The sequence below is a fragment of the Tyto alba genome, unplaced genomic scaffold, assembly GCF_018691265.1.
Source record: "Tyto alba isolate M040663 unplaced genomic scaffold, T.alba_DEE_v4.0 Super-Scaffold_21, whole genome shotgun sequence".
Taxonomy (NCBI): Eukaryota; Metazoa; Chordata; class Aves; order Strigiformes; family Tytonidae; genus Tyto; species Tyto alba.
Genome location: NW_024881295.1, coordinates 13,289,821 through 13,317,801, shown reverse-complemented (window position 1 = coordinate 13,317,801; position 27,981 = coordinate 13,289,821). Strand labels below are relative to the sequence as shown.

Genomic DNA, 27,981 nt, shown 5'->3' with positions numbered 1-27,981 from the left:
GTCCACTTTGTATCCTTATTTTTTTTTATTTATCCTTTTCAAAGTACCCAGGCAGTTAAGGGAGGCATTTTTTTTCCCCCACAGTGTATGGATTTAACCCCATCCAGTTTTGTTCACCCAAGTGCATTGTTCTTCTGCTGAATTGAGTTCCCTGGAACCCAGTTCTTGTTTGCCACAGCTCTCGGTATCATTCTTGGCTTTTCATTTAGTTCAAGCATGGCATAAACTGTTCTATCTTCAGGAACAGCCGCATTCTTGAAGGAGTTATCATGTATTCTTGTTAACAATCATCTGGGCTAGAGCAATTAATGCCTTCAGAGCCACCAGTAGAATTCCCTCCGCTTTGGGAGATTTACTGTACATGAGTTATTTACAGTGACTCCCTATCAACTTCCTGATTCAGAAATTTCTTCCTGCCCTATCCCCTTACAATCTCCTATTTCTATTACTCACCCTGTGATTTCATGCAGATTGTGACTCTAGAGACAGTAAGTTTAACAGTAAAACAGAAACAAAAGGGGAAAAAGACATCATGTTCACTTGTCCGTTTTGGTTATATGATTTTATTTTCAAAATATATCTGTTTACAAAGACATGTATTTTCTCTTTCTTGCTCCCATCAGAAACATTTTTATTGTATCATCTCTTTCTCCAAAAGCCTTCTATACATGACTTTTTATGTTCAGGGGGAGCTGTTCTCACACACAATCAAGTATGCATCAATCACTTCTAAATTAATCTCTGTTGCTTAGTATTGGTAACTTTTTCTACTTATTCTGCACACAACGCCTTTGTCCTTCATACTTAACTGGAAAGCATACTGATATATTTAATTCATGTGGGATTTCATTCCCTGCCCCAAGAAATTTCTGTGCAATTCAATTTCTTCATCACTGGTTTATTTCTCTATTTTGTCTGGTGATATACCAGTCTCCTGCAACCATCTATTACTGTGTTTTCCGAATAGCCATCTCATACTGAAAAGACCTGTTAGATGAATATTTGATAGGTATGAGATAATACCCCACTTGTTTTATTTATTTTAAGGCAACTTTTAGGTCTGAGGTTTAGATTTTTTTTTTCACTACTGAAGGTCAGTCAGAACACAAAAGCAGTTGTCCAACAATATCTATTAACAAGAGTAATTGCTTCAGTCTCCTTGTGAATTAACTCTCAAGTGTTTTATCACTAGGGTTAGTAATAAACTCCTAACAAACCTGGAAATTTTGATAGTCTCAGAAAATGGTATAAGGCATCAGGAATGCTGTACTGAGCACTTTCAAATACAGGTATTGAATGTGAAGTATATAAAGGATTTAAATCCACCTTACCTTTGTTGTGCAGTCTGATTGCTGGTGACTTTGGATGAAGGCTGCTTTATGATGTGTCTATGTAAATGGAGGATCCTAACTCAGCTCAGAAGGTGCCTGGTCTGGACACAGTAATGCTTTTTAAGCAGTCAATACAAGATGCACATGATTGCAACAGGCCAATGTTTGAAACTATTGAAGACATGTATGTTCTTAAAACAGAGTACATCTTCTTTCAGGGAGGATCTTTTTTGGATTCTTCCAAAATATACAACAAACTGACTGTTTGAAATGGTTGAAATCCTGTGACATAATATAAATCCTGTGAATAAATTCTGTGGTCAGACTGCAGAATAGCTAGTGATTGTAGCAGAGACTGAGACAATGCAGCCAGAGTGAAAACCACGAAGAGATGCCTCAAACTGGTTTCTTCTTTCCCATTACAAGTCTTGCCAATTTTCTATTTACAAAATAAGGTTCCAGATGAATCCCTGTGGCAATACATGCTGCAAATATTAGGTCTACGCTAAGAACTGTAACCATGTCTAACCTCAGCTGTCAACATTTTTGTTAGCTATACTGTCACTTACAGGTGTGATTGAATCTCTATGATTTACAAACTCACTTACTTCAATTGGCCCACAATGAAAAGGATATTAGTTAAGGCACATTCCCTTGCACTTTGCACAGTCAAAGGGACACAAATAAATAGTTGCTATGGCTCAGTTTAAATGGGGAAACTAGATGTTAACAGAACAATGAATCAGAGCCCTTAGCTTAGGCTAGCACTATAGTTTGTTTTCTACCATATCCGTTAAGCTTGATTAAATCTCTTGATTAAACTCTCAATTCAATTACTGACAGAAGCAGATAAATGTTTTAGAATAGGCCAGTCCAGTGTGTGAAATATTTATTTTACTACTGATCAAAATAGAGGATATGTCCAACACAGTAATTTTACTGGAAAGCTAATATTATGGCTCTGATAGTGAAAAATAATGATAATAACAAAGTTGATATACACATAAGAAGAACTAATTAAATGGCTAAACAAGACCATAATGGTTTAAAACTGTCGTCAGTTAACTAAGGAATTCGGGACATTCTTTCTAGTTTGACGTTTCTGCCTCTAAAGATAGATATTAATATAAAAATAATGTAGGTAAAACAATAATCAGAAATGAGATTTCAAATTTGTAGTTAGAAAACTTTTTATGCAGTAGGTATCTCAAACAGCAGCATAAATGGCAGAAAATAGAGTTAAGACCATGTTATCTGGTATAGACTTGACTCCTGGTCATTTGGTTGAAGAACCTATGTCAAAAATATTAGATGCGTGTTTTGAATGTCTAGGCCATGTAGTTTACCCGAGTCAAGGATGCTCAGGGCATTCAGGAATCTTTCTGTGTAAGTATTAAGTGAATGAGGTCAATACTAAATTCAGACCAGTTTACCCAGGGCTATGTCCAGTTGAATCTTAAAAACCTCCCAGCATAACCTCTCCAAGCAACCTATTATAATATTTAATTATCCTCATAGTGAAGGGTTTTTTTCTTATGGCCAGTCAGAACCTCAGCTGTTTCAATTTTCTCTCTTATTCTTGCCTGGATCCATCTGTTTCATTACCTCTTATAGATGCTAGAAGATTGATGTTTGGTCTCCTGAAAACCTTCTCATCTGCTGAGTAAACAAACCCACCTTCCTCAGCCTCTCCCCATAGGCAAGTGCTCTAGCCCCCAAGCGTCTTGGTGGCCCTCTGCTGAATTAACTCCAGTTTAGCGACATCTTTCTTGTTTTGGCAGGGTATGGACTGACAAGCGCTAAGGAAAGGACATCTACTGACTGCTCTCCCATGAATTCAGCCCAGGAAACTGTTAAACTTCATTACTGCCAGGGCTCATGTTTGGCCAGCCAGTGGCTCATGCTTAGCTCAGGGCCCACCACCCAGGAGGCCTGGTCAGTGAAGACTGAGTCAAAGGCAGCAGTGGGTACCTCGGACTTGTCTGTGCTCCCATGTCACTAAATCACCCATAGACAGCGGGTCCACATTTCCTTTGTTCATCCTTTGACTAATGATGTATCAGTAGAACTTGTTGTTGCTCTTCATGTCCACCACCAGTTTTAACTCCAGTTGAGCTTTGGCTTTCCTAACACCATTTCTGCATGCCTAGGTAGACTTTGTGTATTTTGCCTTTGCAGCCAGTCCTTACTTCCACTTCCTATATACGTCCTTTTTGCCTTGAAGCTTAGTCACGTGCTCCCTGTTTGGGCAAGCAACTCTCCATCTGTCACTGGAAATAAAAGCTATTAAAAATACAATTGAGAGTAAATTCCTCAGGATAAATAAATTCTGGGTTTTTTTGGAAAGCTGTTTTGATTTTCCTGATTCACTTCTCTCTTCTATTCCTTTTTATAGATTTGTAATTACTGTTTGGTAATTGAAATTTAAACTGTCATTTTATTTAGATGTGGATGGATATATGTCAGGTCTGGGTGACTTGAGGAATAAAGTCTCAGCAAGAGGCTATTTGCACTTTTCAGGAGCAGACACATATATGTGGAACTCTTAGCGAGGTTTCTTCACTACAAGAAATAGGAAACAGAAGTTTTCTAAACAAATCTGAACATAGATTTGCAATGCAAGCCAGTGAAAATGCAAGCGGTAGCAACTGTTACCGAAGTCAATGAGAAAACTGCCATCAAATCCAGCAAGTGCAGTATTTCTATTTTATACAAAGCTCATAACTATTGCTATATTATGACATCACTTAAACTATATTTACATCATTTAGACTCTATGCTTGCTGGAGAGACTGTCATCTCCTATAGATCAGAAGAATAATAAGCACTGTAGAGTTCTCCTGGAGCATTCACCTTTCTTGAGTGGTTATTTTCTCCAGGAAAGGATCATTTTGTGAAATAGAGTTAATATAGCCATAGTAGAGCTCTTGTAACTTTCACAAATAACATTATCATAAGTGAAGAAAGCACTGCCTAGGTAAAACCATTACAGTGCAGATCTGCTTTAACAGCCATTCATGGAAAGTACCTACCTGTGTTTGTGTCAAGATGGAAGGATAAACCAAATGGCATACCATAAGGTTTTTGATGGGAATGACATGTTTCAATATTTTCATTAGTAGCCAGTATGATGGGATAGAGAATATGTTCATTCATTTTTTTGTAGAGGCCTATTGTAAGAGTTGTTGACTGCAGTGAAAATTGAGATTAGCAGTAATAGGTAGTATTTCAGAAAGGGATCTGAGAGTTATACTACAGACAAGTTGAATATGATTTGATGATAGAATATTGAATTAGAAAGCATGAAATGTGAAGTGATCCATTTACTTCACATGGCACTGGTAAAACTTCATTTGGAATATTTTCAACATTTTTCTTTTAGAAAGATGTGGATAAGGAGTACAGAGAAATTACAAGGAGTCCAGAGAAAAACAATCTGGAAAACAAGACTTATGAGAAAAGGTTGAAACAATTGTCCACAGAAGATTGAGGAAAGACATAATAACAGTCTTCAAACACATTAGAGACTGCTATAAAAAAGAGGGGATCTTCATGTTCCCTTAAGAAAGAATAAGAATTAATAGGATGAAAACACAACAAGGTTAGATTAGGGAGTAAACTGTGTGAGGGAAGATACTGGAACAGAAATTTGATAGGGAGGTTGGAGAAGATCTCCATTATTAAACATCTTTGAGAATAGGCCAAATAAGCATCTCAGAAGCATGTTTATGGTTGATCTTGTCCTGGTAAGCAGAAAGATGGAGTATCTCTTGTCTTTCCTTTTTCCAGGCATATGTTTTATGACTCTTTATCTGCTCGCTTGAGACAACTTGTATTATGCAGTTGTTCACTATTTCATTCTTTAATATACAGAAGGAATACACTTGCTCATATTTTTTTCTCTGTCTACAAATATATATGATTACTATGATTAGATATTTTCACTTGGTTTAGAGAAATAAGCACTCATGTTAATTTATTTTGTGTGTTCTTCAACAGGCTTTTGGCTTTTGCTGCAAAGAAAAAGAGGTCAACATTCGAACACTCCTTAAAAGCTTTTTCTATTTTACTGGATATGTCTAAATCCCACATAGTTACGCTGTATACTACCAGTCACTCTTGACTCATCTGAAATGCTTTTAAAGCAGTCAGGAAATATATGGGGGGCATATGCTGCTGAGCAGCTGATTTTTAAATTGCAAATAGTTCTGTGGTTTCTCACGCGCTGTCTCCTATGTCCATATGACAACTTGGACTACAACTGTTTTGATCTCATTGTATTACTGTGTGTGACTTGAAATTTTCCATAGCTACACTATTAGGAAGTTTAGATTGGATCAGAGTAAAGGTCATTTGTTGCTGATTATCTCATATGATTCTTCTACTTAATATAAAAGGAAGTCAGTGTATCGTTCTTAACTGTTCTGTACAGTGAGATTCATAGTAGGAAAAACTAAAATCATTGTTGACCTTACAGGCTTTGTTAATCAGTTTATATCTAGTGTTTCATAACAAACCCTGATGATCTTACTGTTCATCTAGGAATGCAGCATATTTCTAGTTTACAGTGAAGTCCCAGTAAATATTCCCATCACCCCAGACCAAGTTTGTTTTTTCATGATGATCTCTTCAGTTTCTTGAGGTTTCCTTTCTTTCTTCCCACTCATGACACATCATCCAAACATTCTTAATCTCTAGAGGAACTTCAAAACACATTCCCATGAAGAACTTAAATTTCTAAAAGCAGTATACAAGAAAAAAAAAAAAAACAAAAAAACACCATAAAACTAGCCTTGCTTCTCACTGAATGGCTTGAGTAAACTTTTTTGTCACAGCCGTAGTAAAGTATGTCTTTAAGGACCAGGACTGCAATCAGACTCTGTCATAAACAGAGGTACTGCCTTTTTGACTGATTTATATTATAAAGCCGAAGGGCTCATTAATCTCATCTAAGGCTTCACTGGGGAGGGGTGGGAGGGGAAAGGGGGAATAAAAAAGAGTGAACAAGCTGTGATAAGGTAGCTTTAATGATCTGAGGAGACTTATTGGCTGTACATCTTTGGTCTATCTCAAGCCATACCTGTTCTCTCAATAAGACTTTTTTTTTTCTAGAAATGATGGTACTCAGCATTACCATTATATGGTAGAGATCATTCAAGAATGTTTCAATTCTGTATTTCTTTGTCACACCATAAAGGAAAAAAAAAAAAAAAAAAGCTTTTGGTTTTCTACAGAGATATAGTAAAAGGCTTTAACTTGAAAATAGTACATCATACCAGTTTGTTAAACTGATGCCAGTCATTTCACTGATTTGATAGAGGCAGCAAGCTGTTATAGATACAATAGTTGTAATGAACTTTTAGGCCAAAGGACTCCTGTCCCATAGGCTGTAACACGATCATTGGTCTTTGAACATCCTATGGATATAAAGTATTACAGGGCTTAGCTGTGATCTTCAGCATATGTTTTGGAGTAAGAAGTATTTCATGTTTATATCTTTTAGATAACTTTATGTGAGCAAGCTATGTAATAGATTTATGTCCAAGTGAGGGATGTCTTTCATAGTTATTATTACGAGGCCCTTGGATGCATTACATATCTTCTGAACAAATGCCATCATGTAATATGATCTTAGCTATGTGCCACAAAGAAGACTATCAGTTAAAAATACACTGGTTTAAATATAGAAATACAGGCTGTGCACCAGACTGAGGTTCATTTGCACTTGTGTGTGATAAATTACAATGCTCATGCAACAGCAGGACACGCATTGCTTTTTTTCTTACGTAGGCTAAACCAGCCTCTATGGTTTGCTGATGTAGTTTTCCATGTATGGTGGATGGTGACTTGACTTTGCTGTTTGCAATTTTGCTTGATTAATTTTTAGACTATCTCCTTCTATGTTTTTATATTCCAAAGGAGCTTGTGAAAGCATCAAGGAACATTTTGCATCTATATGCAGACATTTAGTCCTGTCGATTGATTTTTCAGAATCCTTTATGCACTGTTCAGTGAGTAAGCGTCTTCTCCCACAGAAACTTTGCTTTTTAATATTATCATGAGAAATGACGGTGGTGTTCTTTCTAGTAGGTCTTGTCTCCTATACTAAGTTGGGTTTATGTGTTTTTTTTTTTAAATTTCAATTGCAAAGCATTCCCTTTATGAGGAGCTGGCTTACTTAGATACATGCAGGAATGGAGCTTCAGTGTCTGACTGATTGTAGGGGTTATCTTGTAGGAGAGGCTCTGATATCACAAGAGCTTGAGCAAAACCAGGGGAAGCAAATTTCTACATCATATTTTGCAGGTTAGCAAAGGAGGACAGGCCTACCACCTTGGAAGGCAGTTTTAAACGATACTGACAAATTTAAGGACCTTGTAAATCGGCTTCAAATCATCCTACAAGTAAAATTATCTATAAATAATATAAATACTAAGATATCAGTTATATGCTCAAATGGATCCTGTAGCAGCAACAGTAGGAGAATTGACTAATGTTGCAGTCATATTGCATTATGTGAAAGTTGGCCCACATCCCAACCCAATGATGTTAAACACTGTATTTCTTCCAGTAATTTCTGATTGCAGTATCTGTTTTCAGCCCAAATAGCTTAATGTGGGATACTTGGAATAGCTCAGAAAGGGCTATATTTTCATAGTGTAATTGTGTCTCCTAATGCAGTCGGACATCAGAAACCAAATATGAATTTTTAACAAAATACATAATATGTGACCTTTACAGCAGTAATTTTGACTTGGAATATTTTAGCCCAAAAATATAAATGCATATGAGAACAGATTTTGGATTTAGACATTCTCAAGGTGCTAATATGCTTTCAAACCAGGATTTAGATTGGATTCCTGTCCACAGAGAAATGAAAATGTTAATGTTGCTTATTTTCTGGCTCCATCTCTTTCTTTCTTATTGACTTCAACAAATTGACTTCCATGGCCCTAATTGTATCAATTTATTTAATAATTAATGTGTATTTTAAATACTACTGTTAAACAAAAGATAAGCTACAAGATGAATGAATTAATGAATCAAAGAAAACAAGAAGTTTCTGGGAAAATCTTGCTCTCTGAAATCAGTAATAGACACAGGTTTGTAATTCTCTGAGAGCTACAGCACAAAACTACACAGTAACTATGTAACAGTCATACTGTACCATAACTGTCACACTAGGAACTCATATCTTGCATAACACAGAAAAATGTGAAATGGAAGAATTACTATTATGGACCTTCATCATTCCTAGTACTACCTAGCTGAAAAAGAAAAATATAGTTCAAAACAAAACTTCTTAGTGGACTGGGCTGCTTTGAGGTGAACAACACCCATGGGAGGTCTGGTTTCAAAGTTAGCTTCAGTGTAAACCAGGAAGAATTTCCAAAGAAATGGGAATTCTATAAGAATCGGAAGGCTACCTGAACATTTCTTGTATTGAAGACTTTCAGATGCAGCCTAGACTCACATGTCAACTTGACTTTCTATGATTATACAAGACAGGTGTTTTTATGGGAAAATGAGGAAAAATCCTAGGAAAACTGTTCAATTTATGAATGAATATGCAAGCAGAGTAGGTTCAGACTCAGCCCACTGTCGTGGTTTGAGACTAGTCAGCAGCCAAACACCACGCAGCCACTCTCTCCCCCTTCTCTTCCAGCAATGAGAAGGGACAGATGAGCCAGGCTTGGGGTTTGAGATAGGACCAGGAGGGGCAGATCACCCTTTATGGTCACGAGCAAAAGGCAGACTCGTTAGGGGAAGAAAAAAAAGAACATACTTTTATTACATACACTAACAACACTTAACAGAGTAGGACAGTGAGAAGCATTTCCAAATCTTGAGCACACCTTCCCCCCACCCCTCCCTTCTTCCCAGGCTCAGCTCTGCTCCCGATATCTCTACCTCCTCCCCGCAGCAGCACAGGGGCAGGGAATGGGGGGTGCAGTCCGTGCTGCCACTTCCTTTATCTTCGGTGGGGGGAGCTTCTGGAACTTCTCCCCCTGCTCCATTGTGGTCCCCCTCTCACAGGAGACAGTCCTCCACAAACTTCCTCCGACATGAGTCCCTCCCACTGGCCGCAGCATTTCCTTACACTGCTCCGGCGTGGGACACCCCCACATGCTGCAATTCTCCCAGCACTGAACTATAACAGAGGGGCTACCTTTTCCCACAAGGCCTCAGCCTTCTTTGGGCACAGACACCTTGATCAACCAGGTGAAAAACACAGGCCATAAATCAGTATCTGCTCCACCACAGACCTTCATGGGTGGCAGGGGGGGCCGCCCTGCTGTCTCCCCACAGGATACAGGGGGGTCTCTGCTCCAGCACACCTCCCCCCTCCTTTCTCCCTCCGTTCCTCCACTGACCTTGGTGTTCATGCAGCTGCCGCAACTCCTTCTCACCACATCTCTTCTTAAATACGTTATCACAGGGGCGCAGCTGACTGGCTCAGGTTTGGTGCAGAGGTGGAGCTGACTTGGAGCTGGGGGAGCTTCGAGAGGCTTCTCACTGGGGGCCACCCCTATAGCCCCCTCCCCTGCCACCAAAAAAAACCCCACCACTCACAACCCAGGACACCCACGTTTGAGGTTCTAGCATTAAACAGAGAACCTCAACCTTGGATGTTTCTACATCCAAGCTTCCCAAGAATATTTAGTTTATTCAAGTTCATTTTGAATTAAGAGTTAACACACAGTGTACATTTCCTTGGAATGTAGCCCTCTAATCTGTTTACGTGCCTCTGTATACACAGTTGTGATGAATAAATCACTGCAGCAGTTTTGTCTGTGTGAGGATGCAGTATATTGGGTCTTTCTGAAACTATCAAGTGATAGGATTGTTAGCAGAAGCCTGGTGAATCTGTTTTCTTCTGCAATAGCATGCGATAGCCACAAACTATGCTAGTGGTAAGAAAAAAAGGCAAGACATGGTGTCAGATTCTGCACCTGATTTACTCCAGGGTGAATACAGAGTAACTGTACAGAAAACAAGACAATGTAGTTATGTTTATTCTGTTGTAACTTGGGTCAGAAACATCCCTTCAGAGTGGTGTATATCTAATGATAGCATCGTATGTTGTATTTTGTTGTTGTTGGATTGCGGAGTTGTAGGGTTTTTTCTTAAATTCACTTCTTGACTAGTAGGGAGTTGATATTTATATCCCATCCTCTTTGAGAACAACTTTTAAATATTTCAACACCAGGAGAGACCTTGTTTCCAGATTCACTTTCAGGCTGGACTCAAGAAGTTAAAGCAATGAGAGTTTTAAAAGAAAAGCAAAAAAGAGCCAGAAGAAAACATGTAAGCGCCAAACTTTTCCAGTGTTTGGATTTCTCAGTAGGAAGCTCTTGCTGTGAAACCTGTCTCTGCCCCAATTAGTCAGTGACACCAGGCAGAGCAATAGAGCTGTCCACAATAAGGAGTGGAGAGATGAAATAAGAGGGAAGGTAATAGTGAAAAAACAAATGTGAATAATGAGTTAAAAATATTGACTGTCTTGCATGATTTTCTATTTTTGGTGAAATTTCTCATGTAATTGTTCTCTTTTCAAGGGACCGAGCCCCCTTCATCTTCACATCAGAGATGGAGTATTTCATCACAGAAGGTGGAAAAAACCCACAGCGTTTTCAAGAGTTTGTGGAGCTCTGTTGTCAAGCTTATAATATAGTCAGGAAACACAGCCAGCTACTCTTGAACCTGCTGGAGATGGTAAGAAGTTTGAGGATGAAACCAAAAATCAGTTTCCTCTGGTGTCCTCTTCCCTTTTACCACTTCTCTGCTGCCTCTGGTAGCACTGTGATTTGAAGAGGTATCAACCTCACTGCTAGAAATGCAAGTGCTGGCACTTCCTTTGCAAAGAAACTCCAATTTCAGTACTAATTTCTGAGAAAAGAGAAGCTAAACTGCTTGTTTTTTTCCCTTTTTTAATGCATTCTTTTTTACAAAATAGCAGAAAACTGCAAAAGAAACTGGGTGTAAGTTTCACATTCAGGAATTTCACTCAGCCCTTTTTCAAGGTCTTCCAGAAACCATTTACCAATCCTGTTTATGGTTACAACAAGAAAAAGTAAAGTAAATATTTCACAGAATGGGTGATATGACAGTACCTAGTAGCACTGCAGCTAACAGTAATGCCAATAGAATGGAGTTTTGCACATTTCCACACTCCCTTCTTACAATGGCAAACACAGGAAAGAAAGAGCACTGCCTATATTGACACAGGTTTAACAATCCTTTTGCACAGGATTTTAAGACCTCCAGGAGATTTTATCCCTTAAACATTCCTACCGACTCATGTCCTGTGGCACATTCCGTAACTGCTTTATGCCTCTACTTGTGTGTGAAAGGTTAATGATTTTCCCCTTTGCATGCAGAATTAGAATATTAAATTAACTAATGTTTGCTAAGTTGCTTGGCTAAGATATTAATCCACAACTTATGTCCAGGGCCCCATGCGAAACCTAGGTGACCGATCTATGGATAAAAAAATCTACACAACCTTATAAACGGAACCCCCGCTGAGGCTGGGGTACAGCCAAGAAGTTGCTTTGTAAACACTACTTTATCATCTCCAACTTCTGCAGTGGGGTGGGGAGAAATGGCAAGGATTCACTCATCTTGCTTTCTTCTGTCTTGTCCATGGATTCTCATGCAATGGTACAGTGAGTGATTTCCCAGTATGGAGCAGGAAGGATTGCCCCAGATCTCATAATTCTGCTTCTAAGTAGTCACGAAGGTGAAGCAAAACTACATTCCCATCATAAAGCGTAATTGTGCACTGAAAGGAGTGCAGAGTGCAGCGGTAGGAGTCACTAAGTTAAAGAGCCTCTGGAGAACTCAGGAGCACCCCTGGTCTCTCATCCACAGCAGTAATCCCTGCGTTTCTGAACAGGTTGCCTAAAACTGCATGCTGCAAATACAGCTATATCATCTGCCTACCTCCATGTCCCCAGTGTAGTCCCTTTTTCTGCAAGCAACAGAGATAATGCTGTTAGATTACGCTGGGATAATAGAGAGAGAGTGTTAGGAAAATGTTTCCAGCAGGAGCTCTGAAATAACTAGCTGTCTCTGTTTAGATATATCTCAAGTTTGTCTATATTCAGGACATGCTGCATCTTCTTTTGTTTCTGCTGATCTTAAGGAAAGGTAATAGTACTGAGCTAAAAGTCAGCATACAGATATGCTTTAATATTTGTCAATAGGCTGCAGCTCAGTCAATTGTGTTGCATTTGATAATTGAAAAATAACACTTGGCATATTCACACCCCATCAATGAGCACTTCATATCAAAGGAAATTAAACAAACAAGTTTGGGAATGCTTTGTTTTTGCCAGTGATGTTTGGAAGGGTGAGCCTGGTTCTGCACTTGAAATGAGGTGTTGGTCAGAAACTGTTAGTATCAAAATGTTTTAGTTGCGTGGGTCATTTCTGGAAAGTAAATAGACTGTGAAGAAGTTCCACTTGAAATTAATTTCCATGCAAAATATCAGATGTTATCATGAAGGGGAAGATAAACTAGCCACTGCTTATTTGTATCAATGACAGTGTGAGATTTCTCTCACTGTCTGGAAATCTGCATCATTAATCTTTCCTTCCCTTCCCACATTCTTTTTTCTGAGATGCTATTTATAAAACATGGTTAAAAAAATCTAAGAAATAAGGCTATTTCCAAAAAGTACAGTTACTCCACAGGAGTACTAAACTGTGCCCTGGATGGTTAGGGCATATCAGTAACTATTAGTGGTTTCTAGCAAACCATGTTTACGAACAATTTGGGGGTTTTGTCCCAATTTTGGAATTAATGCTCTTTCTTGGTGGTGAGCAGCATGTTTCTAGAGCTGTACTGACATTTGCTACTGGGAATAAGAAATAATCCATGAAGTTTCCATCACTTTCAAAAGCAGAAACATCAGTGGGAGACCCAAGAGTCTGATGGCAGAGTTCAGCTGCATAAATGCCTGTAGTTCATCAGCTTTGCTCTGATTAAAGATTTGATGTGAACTGTTATAAAGAGGATCATCACAGGACACAAACAGCTTTTGACTAGTTTAAATAAATGCAAAATCCATTACTGTTATAAAGATTTTTCAGGTAGAAAATTATTAAAAGCGACTTAGAGATGACACTAGACAGCAAGTAACTGATCCTCTTGCCTCTGTTGTAACAAGAAACAGGTTGACCTAATAGTATGAGATAGGAGACAATACCTAGACAGAGTAGACCTAAGACTCAAGAATCCTGTGTCCCCATACAAGTCATTTCACCCTTCTAAACTCAGAAACACCGTTTGGGAAAAGAGGATTAGGAAACAACCCTGTTTCAGAGGTCTAACACATGGAAAGTATATCCGGGGCTGATAATTTTTTGTGGGATGGTGGGCTGAGCATCACACACCAGCTCTGAATCCAGGCCCAAGGAGCGTGTAGGCAGCTCCACTCAGCAAGTCTGAAGGCCTGGGATAACCAAGTGTGGTAGGTCAAGATATATGTGTGGCCAAATGAGGGGAGCAATACAGACACTTAAACTTAGGCATCTAGTGACATTTGAGTTGCCCTAGGCAACCTGTATTTCCGAACAGTTGTTCCATGTAGCATCTCGTATCACTCACCACAGTGTTCAGAAGCCTCCTCCATCAGGGGCCTGGAATCATGAAAGATATGCTATGTGGAGCAGAAGGGATAAAACAGTATAATAAACCTCTAAGACCCTCTTGCAGCCAGCAAAGCACTGTATAGGTGCTGCCCAGCTAAAGTATTTTTTTTTTTGCTTCAACAAATGTTTTTCTACCTTCTGCAATGCAGACAACCTAAAAAAATCCTGGTTTTCAGTAACACTAGAGATCATTCAGATTATGTTCATATCTGGGATTGTTCCCTTTTCTAATGCAGGCCAAGAAGCTTAATTTGCCTATGCAACAACTCTTTTTTTTTTTTAGACGGCAGGAGTTGTTATAATCTTTTATGAACGAGTTGAAGGCATACACATAAATAGCATTATGTGTCCTTAAGTGCTGAATGTTGTTACTGTCCCTGCTCTCAACTCACTTAAATTCACCTCATTGAGCTTTCTGCCTCTCTGCTCCTTCCTAGCCAGAACTCTGTGAGACAGCAATCTAACTGTCCAATGGTATTATGGATTGGGTCTGATATAAAGCAAGATTTTCCTCATAATGCCAAAAAGAAAAAAATACAAAATATTGAAACTTGACTTAAAAATATTGAGAAGGTTTGAAAAAATAAAGAAAATACACCTCCTCATCTCTTCCCCTTACTCTATTTGTTTCTCAACCAAACCTTAAAATAAAAGCAGTGCTTCCTTTTTTCTTTGCTGTTACTTGCAAAACTCAGTGGGTCTTTCTGTCTGATCTAGACACAAATATCAATGAGGAATGCACAGCAGTGACTGCAAATTCAGATATATTTCCTTCTGAGCAGTGTGAAAGAGTGATTTTTTTTTTTCATTACGCACAAAGCATCTCTCATCTTACTGTGATTGTTGAGAAAAATCAGTAGGTTTTGAAGTGAGTAAAAATTATTTCTGTTGTTGACACTTTAAAATGCATGGAGAGAGCTGTATGGGCAATTGAACACACTCAGTTGTCTACCGTACTTAAGTTTTCACTTTGTAAGGGGAATTTGCATTATTTGTCCTTTGAACCTAACTTGGCCAGCTAAGAACAGCTCCATCCCTCATCAGTGGAGAATGATAACCTCTCCAGAGGGCAGTTCTCAGTGCCCAAGTCAGGGCTCCTCTTATGAATCGACATCTAGAGGAACTTTTCTCCTTCACTGGCTGTAAAGGGAGTGAATCTATGATCCCTTTGCAGGAGGAGTCCAGAACAGTGATGGTGGAATCAGTAGTTATAAATGAGAAGGTGATGTTGCGCTAAATTGAATTAGGAGTAAGATAACACTGTGAGCATAAAAGAAATGTGGTTACTCTTGTTCAGGTGGCTGAATTTGGTCACCTTTATCACGATTAGAAAGCTATGAAGGAAGCTTAGCAATGCACACATTGAGATTATGGTACCCGAAGAAAACATAAGTAACTATAATGGATCAGTGATTCTGACCCCTGCCTCTTTCCTGTACCTCAGTGTGAAGGTTTACAATGCAATATATTCACTTTAGCATTCCAAGCATTGGTCTAGCATCAAAACCACTTTTCAGATCAGCAAAACTTTGTGTTTTACAAGAAGATCTTTTGGTATAAAACCTTTATTTTTTTTCAGTTAACCCCATTTAATTTAAATATATTTTCAACAGAGCAGTGGAATAATGATATTTCTTTACTTTAAGATGCTGCATGCAGGATTACCTGAGCTAAACAGCATTCAGGATCTGAAGTATGTGTATGATAATCTCCGTCCTCAGGACTCAGACCTCCAGGCTACAAGCTACTTTACAAGGTAAAACCAGAATATAATCCAGAAACCTCATCTCTTTCAGGCATGAAACAAAGCTGCCAAATTAAAAAAAAAAAAGAAAAAAGCACACAGCAGTTTTTATGTTATGTTAAGAGGTTGTAATCAGTGAAATTACACAAAGAGACAATTGGTTTGCACATGTTTACTTTTAAAAACCCATTCCCTATGCATGTTATAACCAATCTCCTCAAATATCTGGAAGAAATAGTTGTGCATTTGTGGTACAACTGTAACAAGTCACGAAGCATTTAGAGATTTCTTCAGCTTTCATGGTGAAATCATCCTGGTTCATGTCTAGTCAGCTTTACTCTCTGCTTTTAAATGCAGCAGCTATATGCCACAGGATTTGGACTGCATAAAAATGTTCAAATTGTTAATGGACTGAGTGAGGACCTGGAATTCCTGCATTTTAGTCCCTTTTCTGTTCTTTTTTTTGACCTGTGTTGCCTCAGGCAAGTTACTTTCCTGCTGTTAGCTGTAGTTTCTCCATCTGCAAAATGGTACTGATTCTTCCTTTTAAGCGCTTAACAGATCTATCACAGAAAAGCATGGTGTGTGAATATAGGAGTGTTTAAAGCTTGATTTGTGTTAGGATAATGAAACTTTTCACTTGTTTGTGGTAATAACTGGGGAATATTGATGAGAAGCTGCAGTTCACATGCACAAAATCAGTTTGAAGCCCTCAGTCCTGATCATTCAGGTCAGGCCTCTGCATTACATGTAATTCCGACAGTTGATGTGATGATGCTCTAGATGGAGCCAGTGGAGACTGGATTTGGAAACTCACTTTCCCGTTGAATGCACAGTATGAGAAAAAATCTCTCTGTCAGAGCCTGCCCTGTGCAGCACCATCATTTCCCAAGGACAGTCTGTGACTTCATGTACCATGGACACCCACATACACATGCAAAACAAGCCAGACTCTTCTGACCTCCTCCTCTGGTGCAAGTGCAGGGCCAATACCCGGTTCATGGCACTGGACTCTGAGGGGCTGCTTTCAAATAAAGAGCCCTAAAGGTCGGTCCCACAAGGCAGCACAGTTCTCTGCAGGTGCAAGCTGCCTGGAGGCAAGAGTGATCCCCCTACCCTTCCGTACAGCCAGAGAGCACATTGCAATGAATAAATGAGGTGAAAGCTTGAACTGGAGCAGCAGAGCCAGTGTCATTCCTATTACAGAGGCCCATATGAAGGTTTTGAGCAATTTGAATTGTGGTGTTTATATGTCTCCTTACCATGTATTAGAATCAGAAACTGAGGTGGCGGGTTCAGAGAAGGCTGGAACAAAGACCTAGAAGGTTTAAGCAAGACTCTTCTTTGAAGAGAGGAACTTCTCAAACAAAACTATTGTTCCATTGCTTTATACACAGCAGAGCACTGAGTTCCTTATCATTTAACACTTGTTTTTTAATACACTTTCACTCTTTCCCCTTAGTAATATAGTTTTATTTTAAAATTTAATTACAGCTTCGCAATTACCATCAATTCCTACCTTATACTTTCCTTTAAAATTTTACATATTCCCAAATTACAGACTTATATTTCCACTTCAAATAGGAGACACGCAGTTTCTAATAAAATTGTAGAAATCTTGATTCTGTCAAATAATTTGGGTGGTTGTGTCTGTCTCTCGTGGGTAAAAAACCCAATTAATTTAATTAGTGAAAAAAGGTTAGGATATACCTAACCAATAGGGGAATGTGAGTCTTCAGAGTAAAAATTGCATTAGTGTCATGCAAAGCTCAGAAGTAGTGCCCAGTGCTTTTCTGGAGTTGGAAAGGATCAGTATGCTTTTCACTTGGGTAGAACTAAGGTTAAGGTTAGGGTTAATATCACTGCAGTCTTACTTAGCTGGAAGACAAAGGATGAAAGCTGCATTAGGGACAGAGCTGTAGCTCCACAGTCTTTCTTGGAGTTGGACAATATGGTTGTGGTGTTTTAAGGGTTAGGGTGAAGGAAGTGAGGGACTTGAGAGCAGGAATTCACCTGCAGTCTTTCTCGGCCAAAGCATGCGGAATAACAGCTGGCACTGGGAAGGAGATGGGGCACAGCACTGTTTTGGAAGTAAGAAGAGTTGGTGTGTTTTGTTGGCTGCTGGAGGTTCGTCTTAGGGTTGGGAAATCCTGTTCAGCCCAGAGACTATAGGTAGAACTCAGAGGCCAGTATTTCCTTCTTCCCATTAGATTTCTTGTTAGGGTTGGTGTTAAGGAAATTAAGGCCTTCAGAGCGGAAATGCCACCCAAGTCCTCCTTACCAACAAACTAGCATCATGGTACAGATCTGTAAAGTGTTGTGGGCTCTGTTCTTATTTGAAACTCTATTTACTGCTAAAATGATTTTAGTGAACTGCAGAACTATTGTTCCAATTTCCTTCAAAATGCTGAAATGTAGATTTATTATTGTTCATAGAGATCATTACATCACATGGAAAAGGCAGATATGACTAGGGTGCTTATTTTGTGCTTTAATACGCTTAGGGTATATTCATTTTATATATGCTCATTTACAAGAAGAAAGGTCTCTTGTCATTAGCTCAGGAAATTCCATAGATCTTGTTTCTCTCTGGGCTTTTTTTTTTTTTTTTTGCTTTATTCTAATTTCTATTCATGTTTGAAAATAACTTGTGTTAGTTCAACACATGTATTAACTAACATTTCTATGTGTTTAAACGTGGGCAGAACATCAGTCTTCATGCCTACTAGTATTTCAACTTCTGAAAAGTGTATCCAGACACTTCTCAAAAGAAAGAGTTTGGGATGGTCTGATACCATGAATAACTCACCCCCTCTGTATAGTCATTTTCTGACCTGCCCCAGGAATGTTAATATATTGAGATTTTTGTGAGCCGTGCATCACCTATGTCATCTTTATTCTTCTCCTTTAGAAAAATTCTTCCCTATCTTCTTGTTATGCAAAATGTCTGGGTGAAAAAAAATCCAGTTACACACTTCTCATGTTCACTCTGTAGCTTATTCCTGTAACTATTTTTCAAGCTGTCATTAGAAAGCCAAGGAAATTGAAAGTTCTGTTTATTAGCATAACTTCTAGTAGCTCTCAAATCTTTCACAATTTGTAGCTCCTTTTTCTCCATAATTACTTCCAAAAACACTTTACTGTTTTTAAAAAGTTCTTTTCTAAACAAGGAGTGTGGTCATTGGACTCTTACACACTGCCAAAAGAAAGTTGTTTCTTGTTCCAAGTACAAGGTAGTTATTGTAATCTTTCAGGTTCAGTCATATAATTTATCTGCTGAAAACCCCAATCTTCTGCTACTGGAAATAGGAGAACAGTATTTCTCTGTATTTCTGTAGAAATAGGTTGCTATTAGCAATTGTCTGAGTTTGATTTGAGCAATAATACCGACATTGCCTCTACTGTTGTTTAAAATCAACATGAAATGATGAATGATGTCACAAATATTCCTGGGAAAACAATGTTAATTTGTTCTTTGCCGTCACCTTTTTAGCCAACAGAATAATGCTACCGGAGTTTGGACTGTAGCGTACTGACCCCTTCCAGGATCATAAAGCGTTCTGTGTTTTACCAAATTCCTTTGCCCTCATTCTTGATCTAAGACATGTTCAACAATCTGTGGTCTCCTTTGTGTACTGTATTCTTCTCTCATTGGGTCAGTTCACTGTTTGGAGCTGATGAGCGGCAGTGTTAAGTCTCACAGCCTTCTGGAAGGTCGCACCCTCAGATCGTGGATAAACAAGGCACCAATTGAGAGTTAAACAAGAGTTTCTGTGTTTGCTTGTCAGTTCTGTGCACCTAGTGCCAAATGAAACATTGTTGTCTCTCCAGCATCTGCCCTGAACTTAGTTTGATCCTTGAAACTCAATTTGATCCTTTCCCCTCGCTCCTTTCCTCTTCCCCTGACAACGCAGTTTTACCAGAAACTGGAAACCCATCTTACCTCTGGATATAAATTTCCTCTTTGGTTTTCTGCAGATGTCTTCAAATGTCAGCATGGTGTGGCATGCTGCCTGACATTTTTAATGTACCTGTAAAGGGATGTACATTTAAAATTATTTTTAAGGGATTAAAGTTAGCCTAATGCAATGAATGGAGTTGATTTCAGTTGATTGCAGTATGCTATCTAACCCACTCATAGAAACCCATGAATAAGAGATGGATGGTGGATCTGACAATTACCAGTAAAGCACCATTGCATATCTTCAGCAGCCTAATTGAGGGGGGTGCTTCTCGGTTCATCTGCTGTCTTATTTATTAATAGAATCAATTGTTAGGTACCCGTCATTGCCCAGGTCGAGCATATCCACTCTAAATCACAAATGCCAGCAGTTTTAAAAGTAGACAATTCACAGTAACTCCTTTCAAAACATGATGCTAATTTCAAACTGATCAGCCAGTCCTTGTTTCTCAGGTGGCTGCAGATACTGCAGCAAGAAATCTCCCAAACAGCTGAAATATCAGTGAAAGCTGGTGACTTCTGAAAGGGCATAGATAAAACTACAGTACTAAACTTTCAGCAGCGTTCAAGCAGTTTGTAAAAGTTGTGGTATATGTGCCTCAGAGGAACAGAATACAGGCTTCCCCTTTGAATTTATGTTGTTTGAGGCATTCAAACCGCTGTACAAACCCCACATGCCACCAGCTCAGGGAAGAGGAATGTCCTGTGTGCTGGGAGAGGCACCTAGGAGGACTAGTAGGGAAACTAGACTGCAAGATGAACGTCAGGAGAGTACCTGATGTGCTCAGCCCATGGGATCAGAGTTAGTCTGAAAGTAAACCTGGATTTTAAAGCCTCATAAAATAAGGGGTAAAAGGAATATAATTACTGCCTGTATACTATCACAGTGGGAAATAAGGTATTAAACTGAAGGGTCATCACAGCTGTGTACAAGAATATCAACTGTCCATGACAAAATGTTGCTGAAAATTAGAAAAGGTCTGTCCCTGAAAGCAGAAATATTCTGGAGAGATCTGTTAAGGCCTGTTGGGTGCATTCTACCCAACTTATTTTAAAATGGAGCCTGGTAGATTCATGAATTCAAAAGTTGATGTAAATGAAGCACAATGTTCATTAACATCTGAGAGTCCCATGAAAATAAATTTTGCTCATTATACTGCAATGAGAAATGAGAAGCAGGGTGCCATCAAAAATGATAAGGAAAATTATTCTGAAGTTTGGGGTATTTATTATTATATATACCAATACTAAGATCTGGATAACTAGTCAGTAATAAGGAGTGTTTGTGCTCTTAAAAGACTGTGGAGAGAGGCTGGAGTGTTCAAAAAAGATCTCAGTCCTCTGAATACCTGTACCGTATGAAATGCCTACTTCCTAAAAATCAAGGCACCAACTATCACTAGTCACTCTTGAAAGTGTTAGCCAACTTTTTCATCCATTTCTGTTTACATAAGCGGTCAACCAGTCTTTACATGTTTTATCTGATACTGCAATAAGACAGTTCTGCAGAAAGACTGTAAGCCAAATCTGAAATTCAGAGTCAGTTCAGCAGGTGGAAAGCGAAAAAATCATTACTTTTCAATAATCCTGGATATTTAACTCATTTTTCTGAGAGGTAGGCCAGACACCAATCTGCGTGATAAACAGATAGTGTCATGTGGAAAAAAAACTATATTTCTGCCTGAGAACTGTGTGTTAGCAATATTGTGATTCACAATTAATCTTACTCTAGTTAATGACACTTTTCCTCTAATTACCCTGTGTTTTTGATGCCCTTTGTACAGGTCACATCAGTTTTCCCATCTATAGACCATTAGGTTTTCATTCTCTAAGCAGTTTGGGCTACCAGAGCTCTGAAGTAACTAAGAAAATTTTTGTCATCTTTGTGAAGGCAGAGACAGCTTTAGGCACAGGCAAAGATGGTAATGGCTGAGGGAATAAGCGGATCTCAGAAACAAATACCCATGACCGTACCAACTTCTTTGCCTATGGCTAAACATAATGTGGCTGTAGAGAAAAGAAGATGTATGGGGATCTTGGAGAGTTCAAGGAAAAGTTCCACCACTGATCCTTCAGATGAACTCTAAAAATGCTAGCAGAAAGGGGAATCAGATACCACAATGTAATATATTGGGTCAGTGAACTAATTCATGCCAAAAATAAATGGCAAAATTTTAAAAAAATAAGACACATGGATTTGATGTGCCCCACTGCTGCATGCATAGGAACCAGCTATTGGGAGGCTGTGGGAAAGAGGTTTTCCTTAAACCAGTTTGCCCTTGAAAGAAAGTGCAGAGAACCATAACCAGAGTTGTTCTACCTTGCTGTAAAGACACACTCTGAGATGTCAACTGAATAGCAAAGAGGCCTTTTCAATTCTTTGTTGTTAGCATGACATAAGGATTGCTTAATGTTTTCTATTCTAGCAGAGAGGACTGCATACAGAGAAAACAATATCCAGAGAGGGAGAAAACAACATATACTTCTGTTTTATTTTATTTTTAAAGGTAATAATTTAAAATAAATCACAGGGAAACTCTGCAACAATGACAACAAAAGCTTCTCTTTAGGTTTAAAATGTGTGATTAACAATCTGTGTGTTAAAAGCATTTTAGAAGCTTAATGGACCCATGGAAAGAACAACAAGCCATTAAAATACTGAATTGTTTAAATAGTGATATTCTGGTATCAGCTATTTTGCATAGTGATGATGTCTGAATTAATGCTAGATTATAAACAGAGGTCTGCTTTATGTGAATTAAGATGCACTGATTTTAGCTGCAAAGTCAATATGCCTCATAGTAATATTGAAAATTCCCTAACTGTTTTGTTATAATATTGCCCAGTTACATATTCCATAACCTAAATTATGTCTCAGTGATTTAGGAAGTGTTTGAGCTACACATTAAATTAAATATATAGGAGTTAAGAAGGAAAAGTTCACCACAGATGCAACCTAATTAATCAGCACTGAATTTATTTTGTATTAATATTTTGAAATAAGATTTGTTTTCTTGTTTTCCATTTGAGTGTTAATTTGTGTCATTTATTAAATAGTTTGTATGTATCTGTTTCTGCAGAATGTAATTAATCATTAAGATAATTAACTGAATCAATTCAGAGATACCTTTCCGTGTATTCCATTAAGAAAAACATATAAATCTTCTTTTCTCAGTTTATTATGCCTAATTGGTGTATGATAAATTCACACAGTATTTTGAATGAAATTTTAGTTTGGGGGGATGAGTTGGGGAGCTCCCTGCAGGTAGAATGTTCTTTTTGGTATGGTTGCAACTACAAAGCTACAGACTTTAGCCACAATGTCTGAGATCATGAAAATTAGGCTAATGCAATGAATGGAGTTGCTTTCAATTGATTGCAGTTCTCATTTCAATCCACTCTCAGAAACCCATGAATAAGAATTTAATTTAAAATGACACTTGAAGCATTTGCTCAGCTTTGAACAGGGGATGATGAAGGTGGTTAAGGGTATTGTAAGCTAGTTAGATATAGTCCAAAATTGGAAGGGAAAAAAACAAAACAAAAAACAAAACAGAAAACAAAACACCCTGACAATTTTGTAGATGTTTCCTGCCACATGGCCTGAAACTAATGGGCTGTTGTTCTGTATCATTAGAATTTATCCAAAATATCTTCAGAGAGCTGTAGAAGTAAATGAAATAGAAAGAAAAAGATAAAAATTAGCATCACAAGTTAAATAGATCTTAACCAGCAATTGAATTTAAGAGGGCAAGTGTTTTTTATGAGTACTGTATCTTACTCTTCAAAGACCAGTGATTATCTTGCAGTGTTATTTCTCAAGTTAAGTTCACTTTAATGTTAAAACACATTTGCAGTACATTTCTACAGGTGTTTATAGTTATCTTTTTAATATGCCTTGTATTTGCTGATGAAGAATCTTGAAACTAGGAAATTAGAGTGTTCTGGCTTCCCTTGCACAGAGATGAGACAGGGAGGGATATGGGGAGAAAATTTCTCTTTGTTTCATTTTAAGCAACTCCACAGGGATAGAGCTTTTAAGAATTGGGTAGAGGATTTAGCAACACATCATATACAGCTAAATCATGAATTGGATGCAAGAACTTTGCACAAGCACATGTAAGTGCATGTGAGGTAAGTATAATCAAAAATAAAGTGCTAGGGCACTTTTCCCTACCTGTTGAAGAGAACACTTGTTGTTCTATCCTGGAATTCCTCAAAATGCATGTGGAAATGTTCTGTCTGTCTCTATCATTTGAAAGAAGGGTGATGGTATCCAGCTCATGAAGAATAACTACCTCAAGGTAAACCATGAGACAGGCTATGTCAAGAGCACTCCCTTTAGCAGTGGAGCTCAGGGGCTGGATATGCACAGCGGTGACTGGCGTGTATGTGGGTACGTGCTCATGTGAGATAGGTTTTAGGATTTGGGGTTTTTTGGTTCTTGCATCCGTAAAAACAAGGGTCAAGAAATGGAAACAGAACAGATGCATAAATAGCGCCTTTTCTGTTTGTTCTTCAGGAAAATAAAGGAAAGTTTGGAGTGCTTTCCTGTTAAACTCAATAACTTGATCCACACGCTTGTACAGATGTCAGTGACAGGCTCTGCAAAGCCTCCAGCTCCAGAGACTGTCCCCCAAGAATGGACAATGCTGGATGCAGAGAAGTCAATCGCAAGAGCCACCATTTTGGGGTTCATCAAAAAGTCTGACTCTGTACGTATTATGTTCTTTGCTTGCCCTCTTTTGCCTTGATCTTTAATGACTCCTCTGTGAGCTTATATACTCTCCCTCCTGCTTTATAGAAGATGTGCTTGTGCCACATTAAAAGGATCACAGGATGAACAGCAGTGCCATAAGCAATGAGCTACCCGAGAGAAAGTACACCAGGCAGACAGCTATTAGCAGGGAGCCATTAAGGAGAACAGTTCATGCCCTATAGTGAAAAATAAATCAAGAGCTAATTAAAGCATCCAGAAGGAAAGCATGGCACAAAATTAGGAAGCCTAATAGAAATCGGAGGCTGTTATTTGATGCTTTAATGGTGCATTATTAGTTTTCACACACTGCAGTGATCTTTCAGTGCTTGAGTTGCATGCTATCCAGGCAAGTTTCTCTTTCTGTACAGCAAAGACTGTAAATTACAAACTGAATTCTCTGGCACTTGGCACTATATTAAAGAAAAGTTTTTCTTTGTTAAAATCACCCTGTATTTTCTCTAGTACATTTTTTTTAATGTGACTTTCTGATAATTTCTCTTTTCTGCCTCTCCCTTTTCCCCAATACAGCTATATCTAGTCCAGGTGGTGCAAACCTGCAATGTGGTCACTTTTGTGGAAAAATCATTCGACCAGTTCTCAAAACTTCACAGCCATCTCCAGAAGCAATTTCCATCACATGCCCTCCCAGAGTAAGGCAGCATATTAGCGAATGTTATTCTGCTGTTAAATGGTTCTCTGTGAACAGATAAAAATGTGAGAAAATGTACGGCAAACATATTTTTAGAAACACAAAGACATATTCTATCAAGCCTTCTATTCAGGCCCAGAAGAAACTGAATCCATAGACCATTGTGACAGTGTAACTTTTATATATTTTATTGTTCCTTTTTTAATGGGAGGAGAAGGGGGGAACAGCTTGGGCCCAACACAGTTATTCCTGAAATCAAAGGATAAGTGGTATTGACTTCATTAAAAGCATGCTAGGGCCTTTAATAGTTTTTATTTTCTGCATGATGGTGATCAAAACTCATAACAAAATCCATATATTAAAGCAGTGTAGGAATGTTCACACTGGATCAGAACAGAAACAAGCCAATCTCTGATGCTGGCAGGCATGATCAACCTTTTAACAAAAAGATGCACAGCTGAGAAATATGCAGTAATCTTACATACTGTCCTGGCCCCACAACCCGATACTTTACACCTCATATCATTCAGTTTAATATCTCTTGAAAAATATGTTATCATACATTGCAATAATTCTGAATATTGCTTTATATTCATGTGCATGCCTATTCCTGCCTTTCATATTCTGAATCTTATTTCTTCACAGTTTCCTTGGAACAGTGAGTCCAACGGTTTATTTCTGACCTATGTAAAACAGCTTTGCCTTATGTAATGATTGTCTATGGCTTTGGTAATACAAGTGGAATTACATATTCTACAAATATCATATACATTATACTGCATACACCATTGAGAACAAAATTGTCCTCTCTTAAACAGTCATGCTGACTCACTTTATACAAGCCCTTCCTCAAGTTCAATCTACAACAAAGTATAAAGCTGGGCAAAAAGACAAGCAGTTTCCTTGAACCATGCTGAGATTCAAGGGATAGGCTTGAAAAATAGAAAGGTCTGATATTTGACCCAAAGTAAATACCCAAAAGCAACATGGGTTTGACTCTAGAAAATCAAGTCCATGAATTTCAGATCCAAATTTGATATCCTCCCAAGCTTGTGAGAGGCATTCAGTTAAATGGATTTAGGTTGCTTAATTGTAGAGAATCTTTCTCCTAACTGAGAGTATTTCAACTGATTCCAGTTTGGCCCATTATGACTGACTCACATAAACTGGTTTGCAGCAGTTGGTGAGAATTGGAACTTAACTAAATGCTAAAAATGCTTGAATCATGGTTTCAATTTAGAGATATTTTCACACTATTAGGTTGTAAAATAAAATATTTAACAAGTACGTATTTATAATTTTTTCCTGTGGTGACCACAGCCCTTTGAAGGAAAAGATATTTCTCTTTAGAAACGCATAGACCTCAGAAACCCTGTAGCGAATTTCAAAAATAGTACTAGCCATTTTTTCAGATAGATCTACCTTTAATAAAATCCCTCACAACATTTCCACTGCAAAAGAGAGTTCCAGATCTCACAGAGGGTTAATCTGCCTATGCTGAGGCTGTGTCTAAGAGCTCCAGAGCTTTATTGTCATAATTCAGTCCCAGCAGTAACCTGTCACTGTATGATCTTTCCCCAAGACTGTTTTAAAGTAATTCATTTTATGACATTTCTTTATATGTATATTCTTTAATGCTAAAGTTTGGGGATTTTTTTTCTAACAGATCTTCATCAGTTTGAGGCTTTTCATGTATTCCAGATTTTATTCTAATAATAAAAACCTAATTATTTCTTTATAGGAAGTTATCACAGAAACTGTCATACCATATTAGACCATTTGTCTGTCTGTGTGTAACAAAGCTCCAACTCTGGTCAATGCCAGTTGCTTCAAAGGCAGGAAGAAGCCTTGTTCCATAATGTAACCACAAAATCAGTTTGAAAATGTATGATTTAAAAGTAAAACGTCTAATATTATTAGAATAATTGGAACTGCTAACAGAAGGGACTTGGTTCCTGCTTTCTATTGATTGATGTAATTGTATATATTCATGTCTCATTAGGAGGAAATAATGCGATATGAGTCTGCTTACACAAGTGTTAAACACTGTCTGTTATTTCAAGACTCTAATGGCAAAGGCTCAGAGTTCTCAGTGTCTAAAATTTTGCTATTGACATATAAACATTCATCCCATATTTATAAGTCAAAGCACAGCTGCCCCAAGCAAGCCCTTGCACTCTAGTACCTTCCTTCCTATTTGGTTTCAGACAGAGTATTAATTGTGTTTAATTACTGTTTTTTAAAAGGCCAAAAATCATTTCACCCAACAAAGAATTTAAGTGACGTAATTCATACACAGAATGTTCTTTAAGTTAATAAGTAGGAAATTGAATCTGCTATGCCGGATGTCTGCATGTGGTGCAAGTTTATATCTTTATGATCTACTTAAGGTAGATGCAAAGCTCAAAATCAGCCTGGGGAGTTAACCTTTCATAACACAAGTCTGTTCACAAGTGCAAAGTCAGTTTCAGCCATAGGAACAATTCAGCAAAAACTTGAAGGCCTTTTAAAGAAGTGTTCAGTGCTACCACAAGGTTCATATTGTCCTTCACTGCAGTGGTTATTGGTGCTATCAGTCAGCAGTTTCTCTGTCCGCTGTTTGGCCACTGTGCTTAGAATGCATTTTTCGAGGACCTACATTTTACAGCCAGACTCCTCTCTTTGTGTTATACAACCTAATTGATTTTAAGCTACTTCCAAGCAGATCCTCCCTACCATCTCTTGAAAGAAGTCCTTTTTGTGCCTCAGAGGAACCCAGAACATTCACAGGCTATCTATGTGAGCCAAATGACCTGGGCTCTATTTTTATTTGTGCAGCCTGTATATGTCATGATCCTGGGTCGTATCACTTCCCTCGCCTCATTACGCGTCCTGTCA

General features: G+C 38.3%; 1 protein-coding gene across 2 annotated transcripts in view; it reads left to right on the top strand.

Moving 5' to 3' along the window:
• The window catches only part of PIK3C2G (phosphatidylinositol-4-phosphate 3-kinase catalytic subunit type 2 gamma), a 317,803-nt gene that overhangs the window by 249,287 nt on the left and 40,535 nt on the right, over window positions 1–27,981 (top strand). For both annotated transcript variants that reach the window (XM_042795497.1, XM_032986468.2), the window contains 4 exons: window positions 10,892–11,048; window positions 15,638–15,747; window positions 24,219–24,411; window positions 24,984–25,105. In XM_042795497.1, coding sequence (XP_042651431.1) covers window positions 10,892–11,048; window positions 15,638–15,747; window positions 24,219–24,411; window positions 24,984–25,105 — 582 coding nt within the window. The remainder of the gene's footprint in view (window positions 1–10,891; window positions 11,049–15,637; window positions 15,748–24,218; window positions 24,412–24,983; window positions 25,106–27,981) is intronic.